The sequence below is a fragment of the Dermochelys coriacea genome, chromosome 9 (assembly GCF_009764565.3).
Source record: "Dermochelys coriacea isolate rDerCor1 chromosome 9, rDerCor1.pri.v4, whole genome shotgun sequence".
NCBI lineage: Eukaryota > Metazoa > Chordata > Testudines > Dermochelyidae > Dermochelys > Dermochelys coriacea.
In genome coordinates this window covers 49403900-49426718 of record NC_050076.1, presented here as the reverse complement: position 1 = coordinate 49426718, position 22819 = coordinate 49403900, and the positions used below count along the sequence as shown (strand labels likewise).

At 40.5% G+C, this 22819-nt stretch overlaps 1 protein-coding gene across 4 annotated transcripts in view; it reads right to left on the bottom strand.

Moving 5' to 3' along the window:
- Nucleotides 1-22819, bottom strand: part of STAG1 (stromal antigen 1) — a 379263-nt gene that overhangs the window by 115948 nt on the left and 240496 nt on the right. For all 4 annotated transcript variants that reach the window (XM_038415259.2, XM_038415257.2, XM_043492802.1 and 1 more), the window contains 4 exons: nt 17263-17366; nt 678-770; nt 485-574; nt 96-299 (listed from right to left, as the gene is read on the bottom strand). In XM_038415259.2, the coding sequence (XP_038271187.1) occupies nt 96-299; nt 485-574; nt 678-770; nt 17263-17366 (491 nt within the window). The remainder of the gene's footprint in view (nt 1-95; nt 300-484; nt 575-677; nt 771-17262; nt 17367-22819) is intronic.

Here is a 22819-nt window from a genome sequence, read left to right as displayed (position 1 = left end):
ATGCAGGAAACTGACAATGGATATTACAAAATGGACAACGGATCAAGGATGCAAATCTAGAAGATAAAAACAAGGTTAATTTTTAAAGAACAAACCTCCTGCAACAGATCCTCTACTGAATGGTTGAATCGGTCCACAAATTCATCGATCAGCTGGCTGTGGGCTATGTCAACTCTATTTTGAATGGTATATTCTTCACTGCACAGGATGCTATAGGTTTTACTGCAGGCTTCTAGAACATCTGATTCTACATGCTTCTCCACAACAAACTTAATCTGCTTTAACAAGGCATCCAGATGCTGTGGATCAGACAAAAAAAGTCAGTTTTCACATTACACAGAATATTACATAAACAATGAAACTCAAGAAGACAATGTTAAGCAGTAAAAGATTATTACATCCTATTCCAAATGTAGCCATTTCATATGAACATGACTAATCAGTCAGTTGAAAGCCATCAGAGTGCCTACATAGTATATCATACCTTCTCCATTCTGCCTGTACTGTAGATTTCCAGGTCAAAATACTGGGGGATTTGCAGAAGGTTTGCTACTTTCTCTGCATCAGCAGAATACTAGAGATTATTGAAACAGAGAAAATGAAGAGCAATTAATGTCTATACTACAGAATGAAAAAATTATATACCAGTGAAGAATATATTTTGTGGGAAACTGTACCTTTGAAAGTAACATAGGAAGCGCAATTATGAAATGTTCAGTCAATTTGTTTCTGTCATCTATCTGAGTTTTCCTTTCTTTTGCAGTTAGCACCTGTAAAATAAGGAAAAATGTGCTATAAAATAATTAAATGTCTTAATGTCATTAATCCAATAATAAATCGAAGGGTTAAGATCCCAAAAGTGGAAGCTAATTCAAAATGAAAACCAGTGTAGGCATTTTTTAAAGAAAGAAAACAAGGAAGGAAGGAAGAAAAACAGGCATCATCAGGGATGCACAGCATGTGAATGGGAAAGCAGTAAGAACTCCAGTTACCTTAAGGGAAAACCTCATTTCCTCCATTGTGATATTGTCTCCATATAGCCCCCATTTTTGAGGCCATTTTGGCAATACTGAAGTCAATGAAAATTTTGCTATTGCCTATAATGGGACCAACATTTGGCTGTCAGAGGAACCATTGTGATCATCCAATCTGACCTCTTGTATAAAACAGGCCATAGAACTTCCTCTAAAATAACTCCTAGAAATTATCTTTTAGAAAAACATCCAAACTTGATTTAAAAATTGTTAACGATAGAGAATCCACCATACCCTTGCTAAGTTGTTCCAATGGTTAATTACGCTCACTATAAAAATGTACAGCTTTATTTCCAGTCTGAATTTGTCTAGCTTCATCTTCCAGCCATTGGATTGTGTTAGACCTTTTCCGTAACACTGAAAAGCCCATATTAAATATTTGTTCCCCATGTAAGTATTATAGTCAGTCATTAAGTCACCCTTTAAACTTTTCTTTGTTAAGATAAATAGCTTGATCTCCTTGAGTCTATCCCTAGAAGTCGTGACTTCTAATCATTCTCATGGCTCTTCTCTGAACCCTCTTGAATTTATGAAAATCATTCTTTGAATTGTGAGCACCATAACCAGACACAGTATTTCAGCAGCGCTTGCATCAGTGCCAAATCAGAGGTAAAATAACCTGTCCACTCGAGATTCGTGTTTATGCCTCCAAGGATCGCATTAGTTCTATTGGCCACAGCATCACACTGTGAGTCATAGTAAGTGGGGTGCAGAGACTCTGCTCAACAGCTCCACTGAGACCCACAGACAGGCCACCTTCCAAGATCCTAGGGTCATAGAGGTCTTAAGACTTGCGTCTAGATCAGACCAGAGTCCCTCCTGACAGTAGTCAGTAAGATGCCTGGCTTTGATGTAAGAAGTCAGGCAGGGATTCAATAGGCATACTGCTAGGAAGAGTCTGTCCCAGTGGTAGGGCTAGAATGGATAATGACCCAAACTGAACCCCTTATCAGCTTCTACTGCGAACACCCTAAAACATATTAGTATGTTCCCTTACATGGTGTGCCATTATAAGCACTCCTGAGTTGCTGCTGGTCCTGGGCTCTAAAATTTCATAGTCCCAGTCCAGGTGATCAGTATAGCACTGGTAGATTCTGGGTCTAAGACAGACTTGCAATAAGACATCCAAGGTCAATGGGAATGTGGCTGACCTTCAACAAGCCAATCAATATCCCCATTTTAAACTCTAGTCATTATTCTTGTAGACTGAGTAGACTGGAATAATCAGACAGGAGAAGTCACCACACAACTTCCAGTGCCCTGAGTTGTAACAACATAAACTTTTGCAACTGGTGCAGAAGTTCTCTCCCTTCCTAGAAGTAGGGAGAGAAACACATCCAGACTCCTGGCCTATTTTTTTCTTCTTCTAGAAACGTGCAAGGAAGTTGATTATATCTGTTTCAGAGTAGCAGCCGTGTTAGTCTGTATTCGCAAAAAGAAAAGGAGTACTTGTGGCACCTTAAAGACTAACAAATTTATTAGAGCATAAGCTTTCGTGAGCTACAGCATCCGATGCATCCGATGAAGTGAGCTGTAGCTCACGAAAGCTTATGCTCTAATAAATTTGTTAGTCTTTAAGGTGCCACAAGTACTCCTTTTCTTTTTGATTATATCTGTGTATCCTGATTTGTTGATCAGTGGCACCCGGGGGGCCTGAAGACACCAGTGAGTCTTTTACCATGAGTGGAAGTTCTTTTGGAGAGAGGTAGGCATTGATTTGATGGTCTCTTTGAGAAAAATGCAGCTGAAAATTAGTATGCCCAGGGAAAAAAGGGAGGAGGTGTTGCCTTATATATCAAAAATGTATACAGTTGGACTGAGGTTGAGATGGAAATAGGAGACAGACTTGTTGAAAATATCTGGGTAAGGATAAAAGGGGTAAAAAACAAGGGTGATGTCATGGTAGGGGTCTGCTACAGACTGCCTCACCAGGAAGAAGAGGTGGATGAGCCTTTTTATAAACAATTAACAAAATCATTCAAAGCATAGGACTAGGTGGTGATGGGGAACTTCAACTACTCAGACATCTTTTGGGAAAACAACATAGCAGGGCATAGATTATACAAGAAGTTCTTGGAATGTATTGGAGAGAATGTTTTCTTTCAGAACATGGAGAAAGACACTAGAGGAAAGGCTGTTATAGATTTGATTTTGAGAAATGGGAGGAACTGGTTGAGAATTTCAAAGTGGAAGGCAAGCTGGGAGAAAGTGATCATGAAATTGTTGACAGAGTTCATGATTCTAAGGAATGGTAAGAGGGAAAAAAGCCCAATAAAAGTAATGGATTTTAAGGAAGCAGACTTTAGCAAACGCAGGGAGTTGGTAGGTAAGATCCCAGGGGAAGCAATTCTAAGGGGAAAAACATTTCAAGAGAGTTGGCAGTTTTTCAAAGAGACATTATTGAGGGCACAAGAGCAAATTATACCACTGTGTAGGAAAGAGACCCCCCCCCCGGCTTAACTAGGAGATCTTCAATTATCTGAAACTCAAAAAAGAGTCATACAAAAAGTGGAAACTATGTCAAATTACAAAGCATTAATATAAACAAATAACACAAGTAAGCAGGGACAAAATTAGGAAGGCCAAGGCACAAAAATGAGATTAAACTAGCTAGAGACATAAAGGGTAAGAAGAAAATATTCTACAGATACATTAGAAGCAAGAAGACGAACAAGGACAGGGTAGGCCCATTACTCAGCAAGGGGGGAAAAACAATAACAGAAAATGTGGAAATGGCAGAAATGCTAAATGACTTTTTTCCGTTTTCACCAAAAACTTTAGTAGCAATAGACATCTAACTTAATAAATGACAGTGAAAATGAGGTAGAATCAGAGGATAAAATAGGGAAAGAACAAGTTAAAAATTACTTAGACAAGTTAGATGTCTTCAAGTCACCAGGGCCTGATGAAATACCTAGAATACTCAAGGAGTTGACTGAGAAGGTATCTGAGCATTAACAATTATCTTAGAAAAGTCATGGAAGATGGGTGAGATTTTAGAGGACTGGAAAAGGCGAAATATAGTGCCAATCTATAAAGAGAGGAATAAGGACAATCAGGGGAATTACAGACAATTCAGCTTAACTTTGATACATGGAAAGTTAATGGAACAAATGATCAAGCAATCAATTTGCAGACACCTAGAAGATAAAAAAAGGTGATAAGTAACAGTCAGCATGGATGTGTCAAGAACAAATCATGTTAAAACAAACTAATAGCTTTTTTTGACAGGGTAACAAGCTTTCCTGATAGGCGGGAAGCAGTAGATGTTGTATATCTTGATTTTAGTAAGACTTTTGATACTGTCTTGCATGGGAAATACAACCTAGATGGAGCTACTATAAGGTGGGTGCAAAAGCGGTTGGAAAACCATTCCCAGAGAGTAATCATCAGTGGTTCACAGTCAAGCTGGAAGGGCATATCAAATGGGTCCAGTTCTCTTCAATATCTTCATCAATGATTTAGATAATGGCATAGAGAGTACAATTACAAAGTTTGTGGACGATACCAAGCTGAGAGGGGTTGCAAGTGCTTTGGAGGATAGGATTAAAATTCAAAATGATCTGGACAAACTGGAGAAATGGTCTGAAGTAAATAGGATGAAATTCAATAAGGACAAATGCAAAGTACTCCACTTAGGAAGGAAGAATCAGTTGCATACATACAAAATGGGAAATGACTACCTAGGAAGGAGTACTGTGGAAAGGGATCTGGGGGACATAGTGGATCACACGCTAAATATGAGTCAACAGCATAACACTGTTGCAAAAAAAAAAAAGGAATAAAATTCTGGAATGTATTAGCAAGAATGTTTTAAGCAAGACACAAGAAGAAATTCTTCCACTCTACTCCAAGCTCTTTAGACTTCAACTGGAGTATATTGTCCAGTTCTGGGTGCCACATTTCAGGAAGGATGTGGAAATATTGGAGAAAGTCCAGAGAAGAGCAACAAAAATGCTTAGTGGTCTAGAAAACATGACCTATGATGGAAGATTGAAAAAGTGGGTTTGTTTACTCTGGAGAAGAGAAGACTGGGGGAGGAGAGGGAGACATTATAACATTTTCAAGTACATAAAGGTAGCTACAAGGAGGAGGGAGAAAAATCTGTTCTCTCTAACCTTAGAAGATAGTACAGAAGCTTAATTGCAGGTAAGACGGTTTAGGTTGACATTAAGAAAAACTTACTGTCATGGTGGTTAAGTAGTGGAATAAATTCCCTAGGGAGGCTGTGGAATCTCCATCATTGGAGATTTTTAAGAACAGGTTAGACAAACATCTGTCAGGGATAGTCTAGATAATACTTAATCTTTCCTTAAGTGCAGGGACTGGACTAGAAGACTTCTCAAGGTTCCTTCCAGTCCTACGATTCTAGGATACTAGTATTGGCAAATTGTGGACTATGGTAGCCAGCCCCCACAGACTTGTGAATAGCAGTCTCAGACCCCAGTGAGTCACAGTGAAGGACCTGGACTGAAGGGAAAGTCTGGTTAGCCCAGGGAGAGCAGAGACTACTGAGCCTCTGACCATGTGGAGAAGGATACTTTACCCTGGAAGAGGAGGATTTTTTGTTTGGCTGAAGGGCCAAAACTAGTCTAGCAGTGGAGAGAAGCTGAGGCAAACTGCACTTAGGTAACAGATGAGGTAAGCGCTCCTGCATACAAACTCTTCAGGCATGGAAATGCACAGTCATGGCATAGAAACAACCTTATCTCAGCCCTCAAATGGTGTCAGATGTTTGGATTTATTTTAAATTTGATCTTTACTCTGAATTCCTGGTTTTGAAATGTTCGTTTTTGAGATAATTACAGCATGCATGTAATGTGTTTTACCCTTATATTACCGATCTATTCTCTCATCCTTAACTTCAGCTTAACATACTTAAGTCTGAGAATTTCTCTTTATTATTATAATTATTAAAATTTCATATCTGAATGTTGAAAAAGAAACCCAAACAGAATGCAACCATGTGAGATGGACAATGAGTGCCAAGATATGAAGTACAATCTCAATTTTTAAGGTAACTTTTATGGCCACATTCATTGACAGACTCTGGCCACTTTGCCACTGAGGTGAAGCCAGCACAGAGAAGCTGGAAAAATATGAGCAAGTTAAGCATTGAATCTAGAACTTATTTTCCATTGGCTTAGTTATCTGAAATACCAGATACTGTTTGAAAATGTTTTAATTGTTTTTTTCAAAAATGCACAGAGAACCAGATTCACAGTGTTAAGAGTCACAACAGCTGGTTTCCACTCTTGTTTTCAAAAGTTCATACCTGTGCTATGAAGTAATCCATACTGTTAGCTAGTGCACAGGACAAAGTTTGATAAAGTTTAGTTTAAAAATTTAATTATTATTCTCATACATACCCTCTCCTATTATCAAAATTCTTCTTGAATTGTGGGCACCAGAACTGGACACAGCCTTCCAACAGGAGCAGTGGGGAAACAACCTAACTAGTTTTAAGATAGATCTTGATAAGTTTATGATAAGATTATATGATTGTATTGCCAATGACATAGGGGGACTGGAATGGATGACGCAGGAGGTTCCTTCCAGTCTATGTGTGGAACATCTATGGGGTTCACCATGCCCACGGGAAAAGAAAAGGAGTACTTGTGGCACCTTAGAGACTAACAAATTTATTGAGTATAAGCTTTTCGTGAGCTACAGCTCACTTCATGGCATCCGATGAAGTGAGCTGTAGCTCACGAAAGCTTATGCTCAAATACATTTGTTAGTCTCTAAGGTGCCACAAGTACTCCTTTTCTTTTTGCGAATACAGACTAACATGGCTGCTACTCTGAAACCTGTCATCATGCTCACGGGCACTCCACAGGGACAATTTTCTCCAATTAAGACGTTAAAATTCTGAACAGCTGCCCATAGATAAACCTGGTAACTGCATCGCAAGTCCAGTATTCTAATTCTGTATTGGCAAAAGCTACTCACTGGGCTCTCTCTGCTTACATCACTTGGGAAAGGACTCAGACCTTGGGTCTTACAAGGCAGTCTTTGCCCACAATTTTCCTCCTCCTGCTCTGTCAGGCTAATTTATGGACCTCTGTCAGGGTTCTGGTGTTTCAACAGTGTCCCCTTGAGGTGTTAATGGGGTTCTATCCTGACTCCAGGGCCAGTCACTCAAGTGGAAGCATTCTGAATGGACAGAGTCTCAACCTCCAAGCTGAATCTCTCTGGATGCTCACCCCTTCTGGGAACCCAACAAACAACAAAAAACTTAGGAGCAGGAAAATAAATGAAGGAAAAGGAATTTACAGTCAGTCCCAGTTGGGCCTCTAGCCTCTGTTCCTTCTGAGGGGCCTTGGATGGTGCGCAATCAAGTTCAGAGTCTGCTGGGTGACCAGCATAAGGAATATGATTCAGCCCCCCTTCACCTTAGGGGACTTGGGGTTTTCTTTTAGGCAAGGGAACAGGCTCTACTTGCTGCTAGGCCTTTTCCTGTGAGCTGGAAGCTCAGTGCTCTGCTCCCAAAGTTACCTTCTGTGAAGCGAGCTTCCCCTCCTCTTTTGCTCCTCCTTCACTCTTGATAGGACTTGCAGGTATGGAAGGGATGGAGCCACTCCAGCCCAGAGCAACAACTTAACTCCTTCCTACCTGGAGCAGATGAGGGAGCGTACCAGAATAGACATATGCAACTCATCTACAGTCTGCTACTGTCTGTCTCCACTAGCTGTGAGCCTGAGAGATACTGCTCCTCTCCCACATTCAGGCAGCATGGCAACCTTAATTTGGCTCTCTTGTACATCTGAATTATGATAGCGTTAAATCACATGATCACATACTTTTTGCTCCACAGGACTCCTGCCTTATTCAGTGGACAGGATAGACTATGAAATGAGGCAGAGGGTTACAAGAAGAGGAAAGATGTTCTCTTACGTTTGAGACTGGGCTAGAAATCCGCAGAGCTGGGTTCTAGCCTTGGCCCTGCCACAGGATCAGGAAATGACATTGTGCAAGACTGTCGCATAATGCATATGCTCAAGGGGCTGAATTGAGGTAATACAGGTAACTTTAACACTGGTATTTCCTAACCTTTGAGTGCTCGACTTTGCAACTTTAATGTTCTTTCTACATATTGTTGTATGTAATTTGTTATAGGAAAGCATAAAACCCTTCCCCTCGACCAAAGAGAGATGGGAAAGTGTTTATACTTACAGATTTTAGGCGGGCTATTACTGAAGTACTACATAGCATTCCATGGTTGTGATAGTTTGATAAAAATATGGATAACTTCAAGGTGTTTAGGCAAAAGAAACCAAATGTTGTATATCAAATCTGGATTGTAAGTAAACAGACCAACGGCATACCAAGACACCTATGATTCCATTCTCACTGTCAGAAGAGGTTACTCACCTTGGGCAGTAATTTAAGTTCTTTGAGGTGTCTCCCCCTGTGGGTGCTCCACTTCAGGTGGGCCTGTGCACTGTCCCTTTAGTCAGAATTTTTTGGTAGCGGTGTCCATTTGGCCTGCGCATGTGCCCCACATATCCTTGTGCCTCAAGCTGAGGCTATATGGGCTGAGCAGACAAACCGCCCCTCAGTTCCTTCTCCACCACAAAGACCCACAAGGGAGATTCCAAAGCAGAGAGAAAGTAGGGTGGAGCACATGCAGGAACAAACATCTTGAAGAACCGCAGTTACTACACAAGGTGAGTAATCTCTCCTTCTTCTTCGAGTAATGTCTCTGTGAGTTCTCCTATACTGACTCCCATGCAGTACTCCCTGTGGCAAATTACCGGTACGATTATGATGGGTCCCGTGCTTCCTTTTCTTGGGGGGGGGCGGGTTCAGGGTGCAGTTTCCTGCCCCTGAACTAGGGTATCTACTAAAAGAAAAGGAGTACTTGTGGCACCTTAGAGACTAACAAATTTATTAGAGCATAAGCTTTCGTGAGCTACAGCTCACTTCATCGGATGCATTTGGTGGAAAAAACAGAGGAGAGATTATATACACACACACAGAGAACATGAAACAATGGGTTTATCATACACACTGTAAGGGAGTGATCACTAAGATAAGCCATCACCAGCAGCAGGGGGGGGGAAAGGAGGAAAACCTTTCATGGTGACAAGCAAGGTAGGCTAATTCCAGCAGTTAACAGAATATCAGAGGAACAGTGGGGGGTGAGGTGGGAGGAGAAATACCATGGGGAAATAGTTTACTTTGTGTAATGACTCATCCATTCCCAGTCTCTATTCAAGCCTAAGTTAATTGTATCCAGTTTACAAATTAATTCCAATTCAGCAGTCTCTCGTTGGAGTCTGTTTTTGAAGCTTTTTTGTTGAAGTATAGCCACTCTTAGGTCTGTGATCGAGTGACCAGAGAGATTGAAGTGTTCTCCAACTGGTTTTTGAACGTTATATTCTTGACGTCTGATTTGTGTCCATTCATTCTTTACGTAGAGACTGTCCAGTTTGGCCAATGTACATGGCAGAGGGGCATTGCTGGCACATGATGGCATATATCAATTGGTAGATGCGCAGGTGAACGAGCCTCTGATAGTTTGGCTGATGTGATTAGGCCCTATGATGGTATCCCTGAATAGATATGTGGACAGAGGTTGGCAACGGGCTTTGTTGCAAGGATAGGTTCCTGGGTTAGTGGTTCTGTTGTGTGGTGTGTGGTTGCTGGTGAGTATTTGCTTCAGATTGGGGGCTGTCTGTAAGCAAGGACTGGTCTGTCTCCCAAAATCTGTGAGAGTGATGGGTCGTCCTTCAGGATAGGTTGTAGATCCTTGATGATGCGTTGGAGAGGTTTTTAGTTGGGGGGCTGAAGGTGATGGCTAGTGGCGTTCTGTTCTTTTCTTTGTGGGCCTGTCCTGTAGTAGGTGACTTCTGGGTACTCTTCTGGCTCTGTCAATCTCTTTCTTCACTTCAGCAGGTGGGTATTGGTAGTTGTAGGAATGCATGATAGAGATCTTGTAGGTGTTTGTCTCTGTCTGAGGGTTGGAGCAAATGCGGTATATCGTAGCGCTTGGCTGTAGACAATGGATCGAGTGGTATGATCTGGATGAAAGCTAGAGGCATGTAGGTAGGAATAGCGGTCAGTAGGTTTCTGATATAGGGTGGTGTTTATTTGACCATCGCTTATTAGCACCGTAGTGTCCAGGAAGTGGATCTCTTGTGTGGACTGGTCCAGGCTGAGGTTGATGGTGGGATGGAAATTGTTGAAATCATGGTGGAATTCCTCAAGAGCTTCTTTTCCATGGGTCCAGATGATGAAGATGTCATCAATGTAGGCGCAAGTAGAGTAGGGGCATTAGGGGACGAGAGCTGAGGAAGCGTTGTTCTAAGTCAGCCATAAAAATGTTGGCATACTGTGGGGCCATGCGGGTACCCATCGCAGTGCTGCTGATTTGAAGGTATACATTGTCACCAAATGTGAAATAGTATCTACTGTCCACTAGTAACCCAGAGAAGGGTAGTGAGAGGGAGGGACCCGGGCCTGCCTCTACTCTGGGTCCCAGCCCAGGGGCCCTAGGGATAGTGGAAAACCACTTGAACTAGTGCTTCCTTCCCCTGGGCTACTTCCCTCTCCTGCTCTTCAGCTTGTGGGGCTTCCTGCCCTCTCTCTCTGCACAAGCCGGGTGTCTCTTTACCTAGGGTCTGGTCTTCTAGCCAGCCACGGCACTTCTCCAAACTCTCCCTCTTCTTCAAACTCCTCCAAACTGCTCTCTGCTCCAACTCCAAACCACTCTCCTCCAACTCCTTCCCCTGGCTGATTGAAGCAGGCGGGTTTATCAGTTGAGTAGCTTCAGGTACTCTAATTGGCTTCAGGTGCTTTTAATTAATCTATAGAAACCGTTCTTCCCTCTATAGGGAATAAGGTTTCTCCTCATCCTGGGACTTACATATCCCTCCTATATCACTCTCCTGCTGCCTTCTGGCCATGCTGTATCACATCCCATTAAGGAGGTGGAAGGTCCATAACAGAGTCCAATACAGAAGAGAACTGCATTGCGTACCGCAGCATCTGATTTTGCCACAGGTACCAAAGATTAATGATTAAAAAAAGATGAACAGAGGTACATCCGTAAGTAAGCCTTTGGATGTAGATTGTGCTCTTCTGGAATGTGTTATCACTATGGAAGGTACGTGAACATGAATTCTGTCATAACAAATCTTAATAAAACTGGAGATCCATTTTGATAACCTCTGTTTCTAAAGTACTGAACTGTTGTTTCTGTCTACAATGGACACAAATAGTCTAGGAGATCTTCTAAATGGTTTCGTCCTATCAAGGTAGAATGCCAATGCCCTTCTGATATCTAGGCTATGGAATATGGCTTCTTGAGTAGTCTGGTGTGGTTTGGGGGAAAAAACCCTGGGAGATGAATGGTTTGATTAATACAAAATTCTGAAGACCCCTAAGATAAAAATCTTGGATGTGCACATAATGACTCTTTCTCTCTGGTGAATACCATAAATAAGGGATCTGTCATGAAGGCTAAGTGAACCTTAATGGAATTCACAGAAAACCCCGATTTTTCAGTGGCTATAGGTAATCCAATACCCTGGGAAAAGGAGAGTGAGTAGCCAAAATCTGATGACTGTTACACCAAAGATAATATTGTTTCCATTTCTGGAATGTAAGTATTCTTGTAGATTCTCTTCTACTATTTAATAAAACATGTCACAACTCTGACAAACAGAATATCTCTATTGCCAAGAACCATCAAGGAACCATGCTTGGCGCCTCAGAATCCGCAGATGGGAGTGAAGTGTTCAACCAGCACCTTGGGTCAGTGGGTGAGGACTGATTGTAAGCTTCCAGGAAATGCGAGAAATGAGTCTTATCAAATAGGGATCCAGACCTGTCTGGGCCACATTGGTGCAATCAATATGACTCTGGCTCGATCTTGTTTCATCTTGTTGAGAACCTTTAACAGTAACAGTGTCAGTGGATACACATAGAGAAGTCCTTTCATCCATGAGATGAAGAGAATGTTTTGTATCACATGGAGCACTACCTGATTGTGACATTCCCCAGGGTACAATCTCGGCTGTTTAACAGCTGTATCCTCTCAATTCTCCAACCTGGGGTGCCTTTTACACTGCTTTGCTGTGAGAGCAACCTCTCCTGATCTGCCCACACACAGCCTCCAGCACGTAAATTATTCTCAGATACACTGTACGAGTGCTATGGCCAGTCACTCTTGAATTACACTGCAAGGCAACACTCAGTCCCAAACTTTCCCCAGAAATGTTTGTCTGGTACTCCACAGCCCACTCCTGGGCAATCCAAGTTCATATAAAGTCCGGATTTTCTCAAACATTTCAGTCCAAGCACACAGTTTTAGACAAAACAATAAAACAAGTTTATTAGCGAGAGAAGGATAGATTTTAAGTGATTACAAGTAATGAGGCTTAAAAGTCAGAACTGGTTACTAAGAAATAAAAGGTGAAACACAACTAACACCTAACTTAACAAGCTAAGTGAATTCAAAGCAAAAGTCTCTCTCACCACGTGTTCTTGCAGTCTTATTGGCCGAATTCCTTTCTGCCAGGATCCCTCCCCAATCCAATGATGCTTCCTTTGTCTTTCAAGTGTTATCGATGCCGCGAGTAGAGTTGAAGGGAAAAATGATGTGGGCATCTATTCTTCATTCTTTATACTTTTTCCTCTCCTTTGAGAATCATCTCCAGCTGGGGTTTAGGAAACAGAAAATCTGTGGGGACAGGAACCTTCAGCTGTTTCTTTGTAAATTTCTTGCTCACATCCTTTTTCTTGCCAAAGGGTGGCTGTTTAAACAGATGATAGTCCATTTGATTTTGTTGAAACTACTTGAGGCATCAGTTTGCCTTTTGTCTCCGAGGAACCGGTTTGTGGCTACTTTCCCAGATTTGGAATATGTCTTAACTGCATACAATAGAATCTTATAACTTTACATACAATGTTGCCACACACATTTGACCAGGGCAATAATGATCAGCAAATCATGAGTTTTCAGATGATACCTTACAATGCATAGTTTGTACAAAATTTATCATAGTCTTGAAAAAGGGGTGGACATTGGGATACGGACTGTCAGACTGATACATTTTGCGTTGGCTGCCATGGCAAACAGAGTAACCTCCCGGCTGAGAATATCTTGTGAAGGACTCAGGAGTTCAGTTCCCATTCGTAATTTTGAAAGAAATGTCTGCTGAGGTCATCTGCCATAGCGTTCTCAATACCTTGGGAGGCAAGAAGCTGAAATGAATGTGGTTGGCTATGCACCAACTTCAGAGTTTTATCATTTCAGCACAGAGAGATGGGGAATGTGCACCTTTCTAACGGTTGATATAATACATGCATGCCATGTTGTCTGTCATTATCTTTACAGAATTTGATTTGATTAGCAGTAGAAAGTGTGGACAAGCATTTTTCACGGCTCTCAATTCCAAAAGATCAATGTACAGAAGCTGCTCTTGTAGTGCCCATTTTTCCTTAAATCTTGTGAGGTCCCAGATGTAACCCGCAATCCAAAAATGAAGCATCTGATGTTATCAGTATTGTAGGGGGAATCTACAAGAATGCAACACCTGTGCAGGTTTTGGTTTGATCCTTCCACCAGTTGAGTGAGTGAGGAACCCATTGAGGTTCAGATATTAATCTGCCTAAACTGCATTTGTTTGGTTTGTAATACCGTGTAGATCTTGGAGGTGTAATCTGGCATGCTGCACATTACAAAGACACAAGCTGACATGTGTCCCAGCAGCTGAAGACAATCTTTTATTACTTGAGGACCTCCCAGAATCTTTTAGATGAGATTTGCTAACGCATGAAATCTGTTGGATGGTAGCTATGCTCTGCCTGTCAGTGCATCCAGGGAAACTCCTATGAAATCTAAACGCTGTAGAGGAGTCAAAAAGGACTTTAAGGTTAATTTGAAGGCCCAAGCTGTGAAACAGGGAACAAGTGCTCTTTACTGACGTCAACGCTTTCTGACATGCTCTGTCCCTGATCAACCAATTGTCTATGTGTGGGAAAATGATTATACCCAAATGACGTAGGTAAACAGCAACTACTGCCAGAATGTTTGAAAATATCCTTGATGCTGAAGATAGAACAAAAGGGAGCACCCTGTATTTGTAGAGCTCATTGTTTATTAGAAAACAAAGAAATCTCTTGTAGTGAAGGGTAAATAGAGACATTAAAATGAGTCTTCTAGGTTGAGTTGCAAATCAATCTCTTACTTCTAACAAAGGAATTATTTCTGCAAGTGTCACCATCCTGAATTTTGTTGCTTTACACATTTATTTAGAGACCTGAGGTCTAAAATTAGCCTCCACCCTCCATTCTTTTTGGGAATCAGGAAGTACTTTGAATAGAATCCCCTATGTTGCATAGGAACTGGTTCTATAGTTTCTAAATGTAGAAGACAGGTCACCTCTTGCTCTAGCAACTGATCATGAGAGGAGTCCTTGAAGAGGGATGGGGATGGGGAATGGGTAGGAGGGATAGATTTGAAATGGATAGTGTAATCAGCTGTTCTGATTTCCAAAACACATTTGTTTGATGTTATATGTTCCCATGCATCCTGAAAATGGGAGAGAGGGCATCCAAAAGGAAGGAAGGGTGTAAGATGGTGCAGCTGTAAGACTTTGTCAGTTGGACGGTTGAGACTCTTGACCAAGCCATCAAAACTGTCACTTGGAGGACATGGATGGCTGAGATGGTGTAGCTATAGCCAAAGGCGGTTTCTTTTTTGTGTATCTTGGTCTCCTGGACAGAGGTTCAGAAGGTCTACGATATGTTGAATATGGATGGGCATGCTCTTTGTGTCATCTGAGACTTAATACATATCCTTTTATTTACTGGAGTGTAAATCCCTAGGGATTGCAGTTTAGCTCGATCCTTTAAAGTGTAGAGAGCTATATCCATCAAGTCCCCAAAGAGCTTGGACCATCAAAAGTGAGGTTTTTGACAGTACTGTGCACCTCTCTTGTAAAGCCCAACATCCATAGCCAAGATGCTCTTCTTAAGTTTGTAGAAGTTTGTAACATACTAGAGTTTATGGTGAGATTCCTGAATCTCCTCTAAGAGAATCTGCAGCATGTCAGCAATCTGCTTCATCAGTGCATGAAACTGCCCGAAGCCACCCGCAATAGAAAGTGATGAAGACATGACAGCTTAATTAGGACATAAGTAGGATATATTAGTAAGAGGTGTCACCTCCTCATCGACCCTTGCCTCTTGCTCCTTAAAGATCTCTCTGGCCTAGATGATGATGGTAGAGGAGAATGAGCTCTTCTTTGTTCCCTCTGGTAGTGCAAAGACCTCAGTGTAAACTGTTGGTGATAGAACACCCACAGATCCTAATAAGACCACTGAGGAGGCCCAAATGACATAGGTTGTGGCAGCCATCTATGTTCCTGCCATGTGGGTGTCATTTAGGTCTATTCTCCTGTAATCCGTCAGTATAGGAGGGAAAACAATGCGTCCTAGAAACCTACCCTGAAATTTGAGAGTCTGATGAGTCCTCTTCCACATACTCATAGCTGTTGAGCTTGCAGAGCAGATGAGGGCAATGTGGTGTTCTAGATAGAGGGATCGGTGACCGAGAGAGTATTGACAACTGACTTATCCCCAGCACTTGTTAACAGAGGAAACTCTGGCTCAGAAAGTATTATCAGATCCTTATGGTACGTAAACTCTTGAGATACTGACTGTATCAAAGATTGGGCTGAGTGGGAACCTATGGAGATGGCTTCAGTACTGTTGCAGATGGCACCAAGCACTTGTTATAGGATTCCCTCAGTACCATAGGTAGGTGAGCAGTCTTTGGTAGCGCTGATTTTCTTGTTATTTGTACTGAGTGTTGTTGAGGGATGAGGTTCGTCTTTTCAACCCGGAGCAGAGTTAAGTAAGGTTAACTGGCTGTGACTAGTATCTATGGATGAACACAGTTGATTTGCTAGGGGAATGGAAAGTCTGCATGCTCCTTTCTAAGTGAGCAATTTGTATCAATTCTGTGAGAGACAGGAACAGTTTCTTTAAAAAAATCAAATGGAAATGGAAACCACGTGAAATAGGGAAATTCCTCTCTAACTCCATTATGGCAGATGGAAATCACCTTAGGAAACCCTTAGTGTGCTTAAATTTTGTTGCAGTATTTGATGGAACTGTAAGATCTATTTCAACAACAGTCTACAGTGATAAGAATGGCCATACTGGGTCAGACCAAAGGTCCATCTAGCCCAGAATCCTATATTCTCACAGTGGCCAATGCCAGGTGCCCCAGAGGGAATGAACACAACAGGTAATCATCAAGTGGTCCTTTCCCTGTCACTCATTCCCAGCTTCTGGCAGAGGCTAGGGACACCATCCCTGCCCATACTGGCTAATAGCCATTGATGGACCTATCCTCCATGAATTTATCTAGTTCTTTTTACTTGTTATAGTCTTGGCCTTCACAACATTCTCTGGCAAAGAGTTCCACAGGTTAAATGTGCTTTATATGAAGAAATACTTCCTTTAGTTTGTTTTAAACCTGCTGCCTATTAATTTCATTTAGTGGCCCCTAGTTGAATCTTATTCAACATGGACCTTAGGTCAATGAAGCTGAGGAATATTGACATAATTAACATTTATGAACCCTTTGTCATATTTGCTATACCGCTGCAAACTGATTTGACAATACTTACCTAAGTCAAGCAGTTAATAATTTTGTCTGTTTTTTTTTTTAAATCAGAGAATAAATAATTATTTTTCTATGAATATTTTAATAATATTTATTGTCTGTCATTTTCAACAAAAGCATTCAAAAAAAATGAGATGCCTTGTCTAAAAATCTGAAGAAAGTGATTTTTCTCAAGATATAATTTTACAACTACCCAATTATTTAGGAATGCAAAAGAACTTTAAAAAATTCAAACATATTCAGATTTATCATTTCCATTACTTTTCTCAAAAAAAAAATTCAAGTCAGAACACAATTAGATGGTTACAAAAGTCCCATAAAATTTTTTGTCAATTGTAACAATCTGTCACTATGGTTCTAAAGTACATCAATATAATATTATAGAATCATTGAGTATAAGGCCAGAAGGAACCACCACGTCATCCAGTCTGACTTCCTATATGTCACAGGCCACCAACATCACCCAACCATCCACACACTGAACCCGACAGACGAAAGTATTACAATATAGTTAACACCTATAACATATAAACATTTCACAGTAATACAAAGATCTGAACCATCTATTTCAATAAAACTCACTCTCTTGCCAGTCCCCCTGCCAACTGGCGGATGTGCTTCAGCAGCTTGTCGAATTGTACACACCATCAACTCAATCAGAGCACTCTCTTGTCGGTCAGACATTGCTGTGGAGAAAGAAAAGGAAAGTAGATTTGATCATCTGTATTAAGTATTAAGTAATCATATACATGGTGATTTTATGGAATGCATGCATAAAATGCAGAAAACTAGTCAATGGTAAAACTTTCAAGAGTACCTAAGTCATTTAGAAGCCATAATCTCATTTTCAAAAAGTGGTCTAGGGCCTGGTTTTAAAGGCATTTAGGATCCTAAAGATGCAGAGAGGTGCCTAATGAGATTTTTAACAAGCACCCATTGATTTAATTAGGAGTTAGGTGCCTAGGTGTTTGTGAAATTTTAATTAGGCACCTAAATACCTTTGAACATCTGGACCTAAGGTCAATGTTGAAAATGGGTCTTCGGTACTTCTGAAAATTCTACCCTGAGGCTAAATGTTAGTTTAGAACACAATCTATTCAGTACCATTATATAAGCTTTTCAAAATAATCTATTTCACCATTATCAGAAATTCCTGGTTTAACAGATTTTAAGGCCAGAAGGGACCATTATGATCCTTTACTCTGACCTCCTACAGAACATAGGCTACAGAGTTCTATCCAGTGATTCCTCCATTAAGCCCATAAATTCTGGTTGAGCTAGAAATCTTTCAGAGAAGCAACTGGCTTTGATTAAAATAATTCAAGTGATGGAGAATCCATCACACTCCCTTAATTGATTGTTCCAGTAGTTAATTAAACTCACTGTAAAATTCATACATTATTTCCAGTTGGACTTTATCTAACTTCACCATCGACCCATTGTACATCGATTTGTGTTTTTCTGCAAGATTAGCAGACCCTCTACCATCAGAGATCTTCTCCTCATATAGGCACTTATAGATTGTAATCAAGTCACCTCTTAACTGTCTCTTTTACAACCAAAACAGATTGAGATCCTTAAGTCTCTCACCCTATGGCAGGTTTTCCAGCCTTCAAGTAATTTTTGTGGCCCTTTTCTGAATCCTCTCCAATTTGTCAACTTCCTTTTAAAAAGTGTGGATGCTAGAAATCATGAGTCCCACATACATAAAATCATATTCCTACTCCTGCTTGAAATTTCTGTTTATATGCCCAAGGATTGCATTAGTCTCCTTAACCACAGCATTGCTCTGAGAGCTCAGGTTCACTTCATTAGCCACTATCACCACTACATCCTTTTCAGAGTCACCATTTTTTCAGGATATTGTTCCCTACCTTGTAAGTGTGGCCTGCATTCTTTGTTCCTACATACATATGGCCTTGCATTCGGTTGTATTGAAATGAATATTGTTTAATTGGGCCCAGCTTATCAATTTACCCAGATTACTCTGTAACAATGACCTGTCCTCCTCATATTCATCCCCTGATCAATTTTTGTCATTTGCAAACTTTAACAAGAATTATTTAAAACTTTCTTCCTGATCATTGATAAAAATATTAAATAGTACTGGGCCAACGACTAATCCTTGTGCGAACCCACTAGAAACACACACATTCAATAACAATTCACCATTAACAACTACATTTTATGATCTATCAGTTAGCCAGCCTCTAATCAATTTAATATGTACTACACTAATTTTGTATAATGCTAGTTTTTTAAAATTAGCATGTCTTGCAGTACTAAGTGAAATTGCTTACAAGTACAACATAGTCCAACACCTTTACCAAGAAAGCTTGCAGTCTCATCAAACAGTGATATCAAGTGTGCTTAACAAGATCCATTTTCAATAAAATTAATACCATTCAACATGGATTTATGATCTGTTCCTTCCTTCCTGGATGAATTTTAAAGCAGCTGTACCATATTTCTGTGATCAATGTCAGGGTAACAGACTTGTTCATCACCTTTACTTTTTTAAAATAACAGCACAGTAGCCTTTGAAATACTAAAGCCAGTGGAGCTCTGCACCGGAACAGGTGTCTGCCTGGATGGGGCCTTTGTGTAGTCTAGTAATAACAGCAGTGTACTCAGAGCAAAAACTCCCAGCTTCTATTCCTGACTTTGCCATTGAATTGGGTAACTTTAGGAAAGTTGCTTAACTTTACTGTGCCTTGGTTTATCCCTTTTAGAAAAAGCTATTATAACAGTGATCAATATTATTATTTATTTCAAATTTATAATAATGCGGTCATCAATATGTTTTTTTCTTTTAGTTTTTATGTTTATTTTACATTAAAATGACGATGATCTTTGTAAATACTGAGTGGGATTTTAAAAAGGCACCTAAATGACTTAAGAATTGGGAGGGTGGGACACAGGGTGAGTGTGCCTAAATCATTTAAGCACTTCTACATTTCTTGCTCATCATATTTACCAGGATTAGATTTTATAAATAATGTGATAGATAACTATACCTAAAAATCATAACTGACTTCTGAAACAAAATTTTTTGGTTTTGGAATTTCCCAGGTTTATATAATGTTTTATATTTTGGTTTCTTCAGATAAATGAAGGTAATTTAAAAAATATAAACAACTTAAATTAAAAATGTAAATGGCGAAGCTAACAATGATTCCTGCTAAGCACTTACTTTTTCAGTGCACATTTGACAAGATATTCTTGTTCCTTTCTCACATATGTCACTTAGATATGAAAGTGTGAACAGCAAAGTCTATTTTCACCTACTCACTAAACAGCCATAACAAATTAAGCATCAAATCCAAGACTAGAAGCCAGGTCTCCTGCTTCCAAAGTCTTTGATAAACCCACTAGGCCACAGTGTTGTAGTTAGCCTATTAAATTATGTTACTGAAAATATTGGGCCTGAATTCTCTACTGCCTTGCATATTTCACCCACCTTTTACTCATTTTACACAGATGTAAATGTCCACAAAAGGTGCATGGCAGTGAAAAATTAGGTTGAAAGGGAGTGAATTACTCTACACCAAATTACTCCATTGATTTTTATGCCCGTATTTTGGACTCACCTAGTTCTTCTTCACCTGCAGCCATCAAACCAATTTACAAATGAGGTTATGAATTATTACATACATTTTACTAACCAAGGGCAGAGCTTCAAACAGATTTCTAAGAGTCATTGTGCTCTAGCGTATAAACTCTATGGATCTTGCCATCTCAATGACCAGGGTGTCTTGTGCCAGATTTGCCACAAATTTACTAATTATAATCTTTGGCAAGTCATTAGCTCTGTTCCTCAGCTACTCCACCTGGAAAACTGACCCTGCATATTTCCACCAAGCCATGTGGATATTTTGATGGGGAACGTACAATGATGAACAATTTTACTTGACGTAGGATTTTCCCTTCACTTTTGAAAAGTAGCCTCAGCAAGTCTGGAGGTTAATAATATTCTCTGCTACCCTTTTTTCTCCATCATTTTCACTGGCAGAAAAGAATGTCTATTTTCTGGCAATTTCTTAAACATTTTGTATACTTAAGATCAGTATGGACCACTGTGATTCTGACCCAGGGTGTGGTCAACCATTTTACTGGAAGGAAGTGTAGTAAGAATGTTACCTTGAACCAAGATTGAAGTCATTCGAAAGCATTTTTCACTTTTATTTGCTTGTAATCATTTTTGACTTTCTCCCTTAAACATGAATTCACTTAGAATCTTATCTCTTTTTGCCAACAAACGTGTTACATTTAATCTAAACCAAGCCAGTGCTTGTTTGAACTGAAGTGATTGTTGCTTTAACTGGAGTTAACAAACTCCTGTGTTTTTGTCTCTTTAATGAGGCAACTTTTACTTCTCTAAAAGTTCCAGTTGACGGCTGGACATTTCAAGGCAGATGGTTTTGGGGAAATCTGGGACTGCGGTGTGTGTTGGGAGTCATTCAGCTAGTAGTAACAAGGCTGACGGAGATCAGTGTGTGGCTATGATGTAACAAGCAGGCTGCTGAAGTCAGAGATGCTGAACCAGGGATGCTTAAAACACAGATATTTAGTGCATGCTTGTATGGTGACTGGGAATGTGCAGACAGGGATCGGCATAATCAGTGCATTTTAGGGCACTCAGGATTACAGGACAAGAAGTGACACAACCTCTCACTGGTCTGGATTGCACCTCATAATGTTACATAGGCTGCCCCTACAGGTATGCATTGGTAAATACAAATGGGGCTGAGGACAGGCCAAAGGGGAGTAATGTGTACTGATAATGCTGACCTGCCAGTACAAATCTCAGAAAATTTCTATGGGTTAGGAAAAATCACCACATGGAAGTAGGCATCCTGAAGATAGAGGGCAGAAAACCAGTTGTTTTAATCTAATATGGAGATAATTATAGCAAGGTTACCATACATGATCCCATATACTTGATGTACTTGTTGAGACCTTGGAGGTTAGAATAGATTTCACCCCTCCCTTGGACTTGCGGATCAGGAAATAATGTAAGTAAAATCCCTTTCCTCGATGCTGAAGGGAAACTTCTTCTAAACTTCTTCTAAAGCAAGCAGAGTCTGAATCTGCTGAAGAAGCAGAGACTCATGACAGGGCTCCCTGAAAAGGGATGAGGTAGGAGGTGAAAAAAGGTGGATGAACAGGAATTAGATGGCATATCCCTATCCCACAATGCTTAAGATCCATTTGTACATAGTTACTGTTTCCCAAGACCTGTAGAAGCAGGATAGCCTGTCCCCAAATGGATGGGATATAATCAGGAAGTTGGCAAGCAGTATGCTGCCCTTGAAAGGAGAATCAAATTGGCTGCTTGCCCAAGGTGCCAAAGAAACCACCACAGCTGAACACTCCTGAATTAACAAAGAGGTAAAGCAAGTCTGATGCTTCTTGATAAGCCTGTGGGATCAATATGGTTGATACTGAGACTGATGTTTCTGGTATTGAACTTGAGGGATGACCTGAAATGGTACTAGAGTTGACTGTGTGGTGCTGAATTGATCTTGTCTCAATACAAGAAAGCAGGTAGACAGCCCTGCTCTATCCTGCATACCGAAGCAATCCTGATTATGGCCTGCACTTTTCTTAGAAGAGTAGGAATCTCTCCATGTTCTGGAATGGCTCCAGTCAGTCTTGTAAGTCCTCTTCCTCAGAGGACCAGAGGAAGAATGATCTCTTCTCCTCAGAGAAGAGTCAGAGTATGGCTGGACAACAGCCTGTTGTCTTGGATTTGAGGGGTGTGTTGACCCCAGAATGTGATCAAGCCAATTTCAACCATATTATGTGCATTCAGCCACCATGAATTAATGAAATAGAACACCACATAGTTAAGGGTTAATTTGAAGTGGACTTTTAGATACAAGGTCATATATAACTGGCAGTTTCTGATAATCAGAATGGGGGCAGGGGACAGACAAGTAAACAACTGAGACTGAAAATCTTGGTTGTTGGAAAATGTTGAATCTAGACGCCTCCGATATTAAAAGTTTATTGAAAGCAGGAAAACTGGTAATTTAGTAGGGGTCATTATGACCTGTGTGTTTTGTAGAAGTTAGTTATAAAAGTCTAGATAATAGAGTGTACTTTGGATCAGTCCTTTGAAGCCATCTTGAGAGAC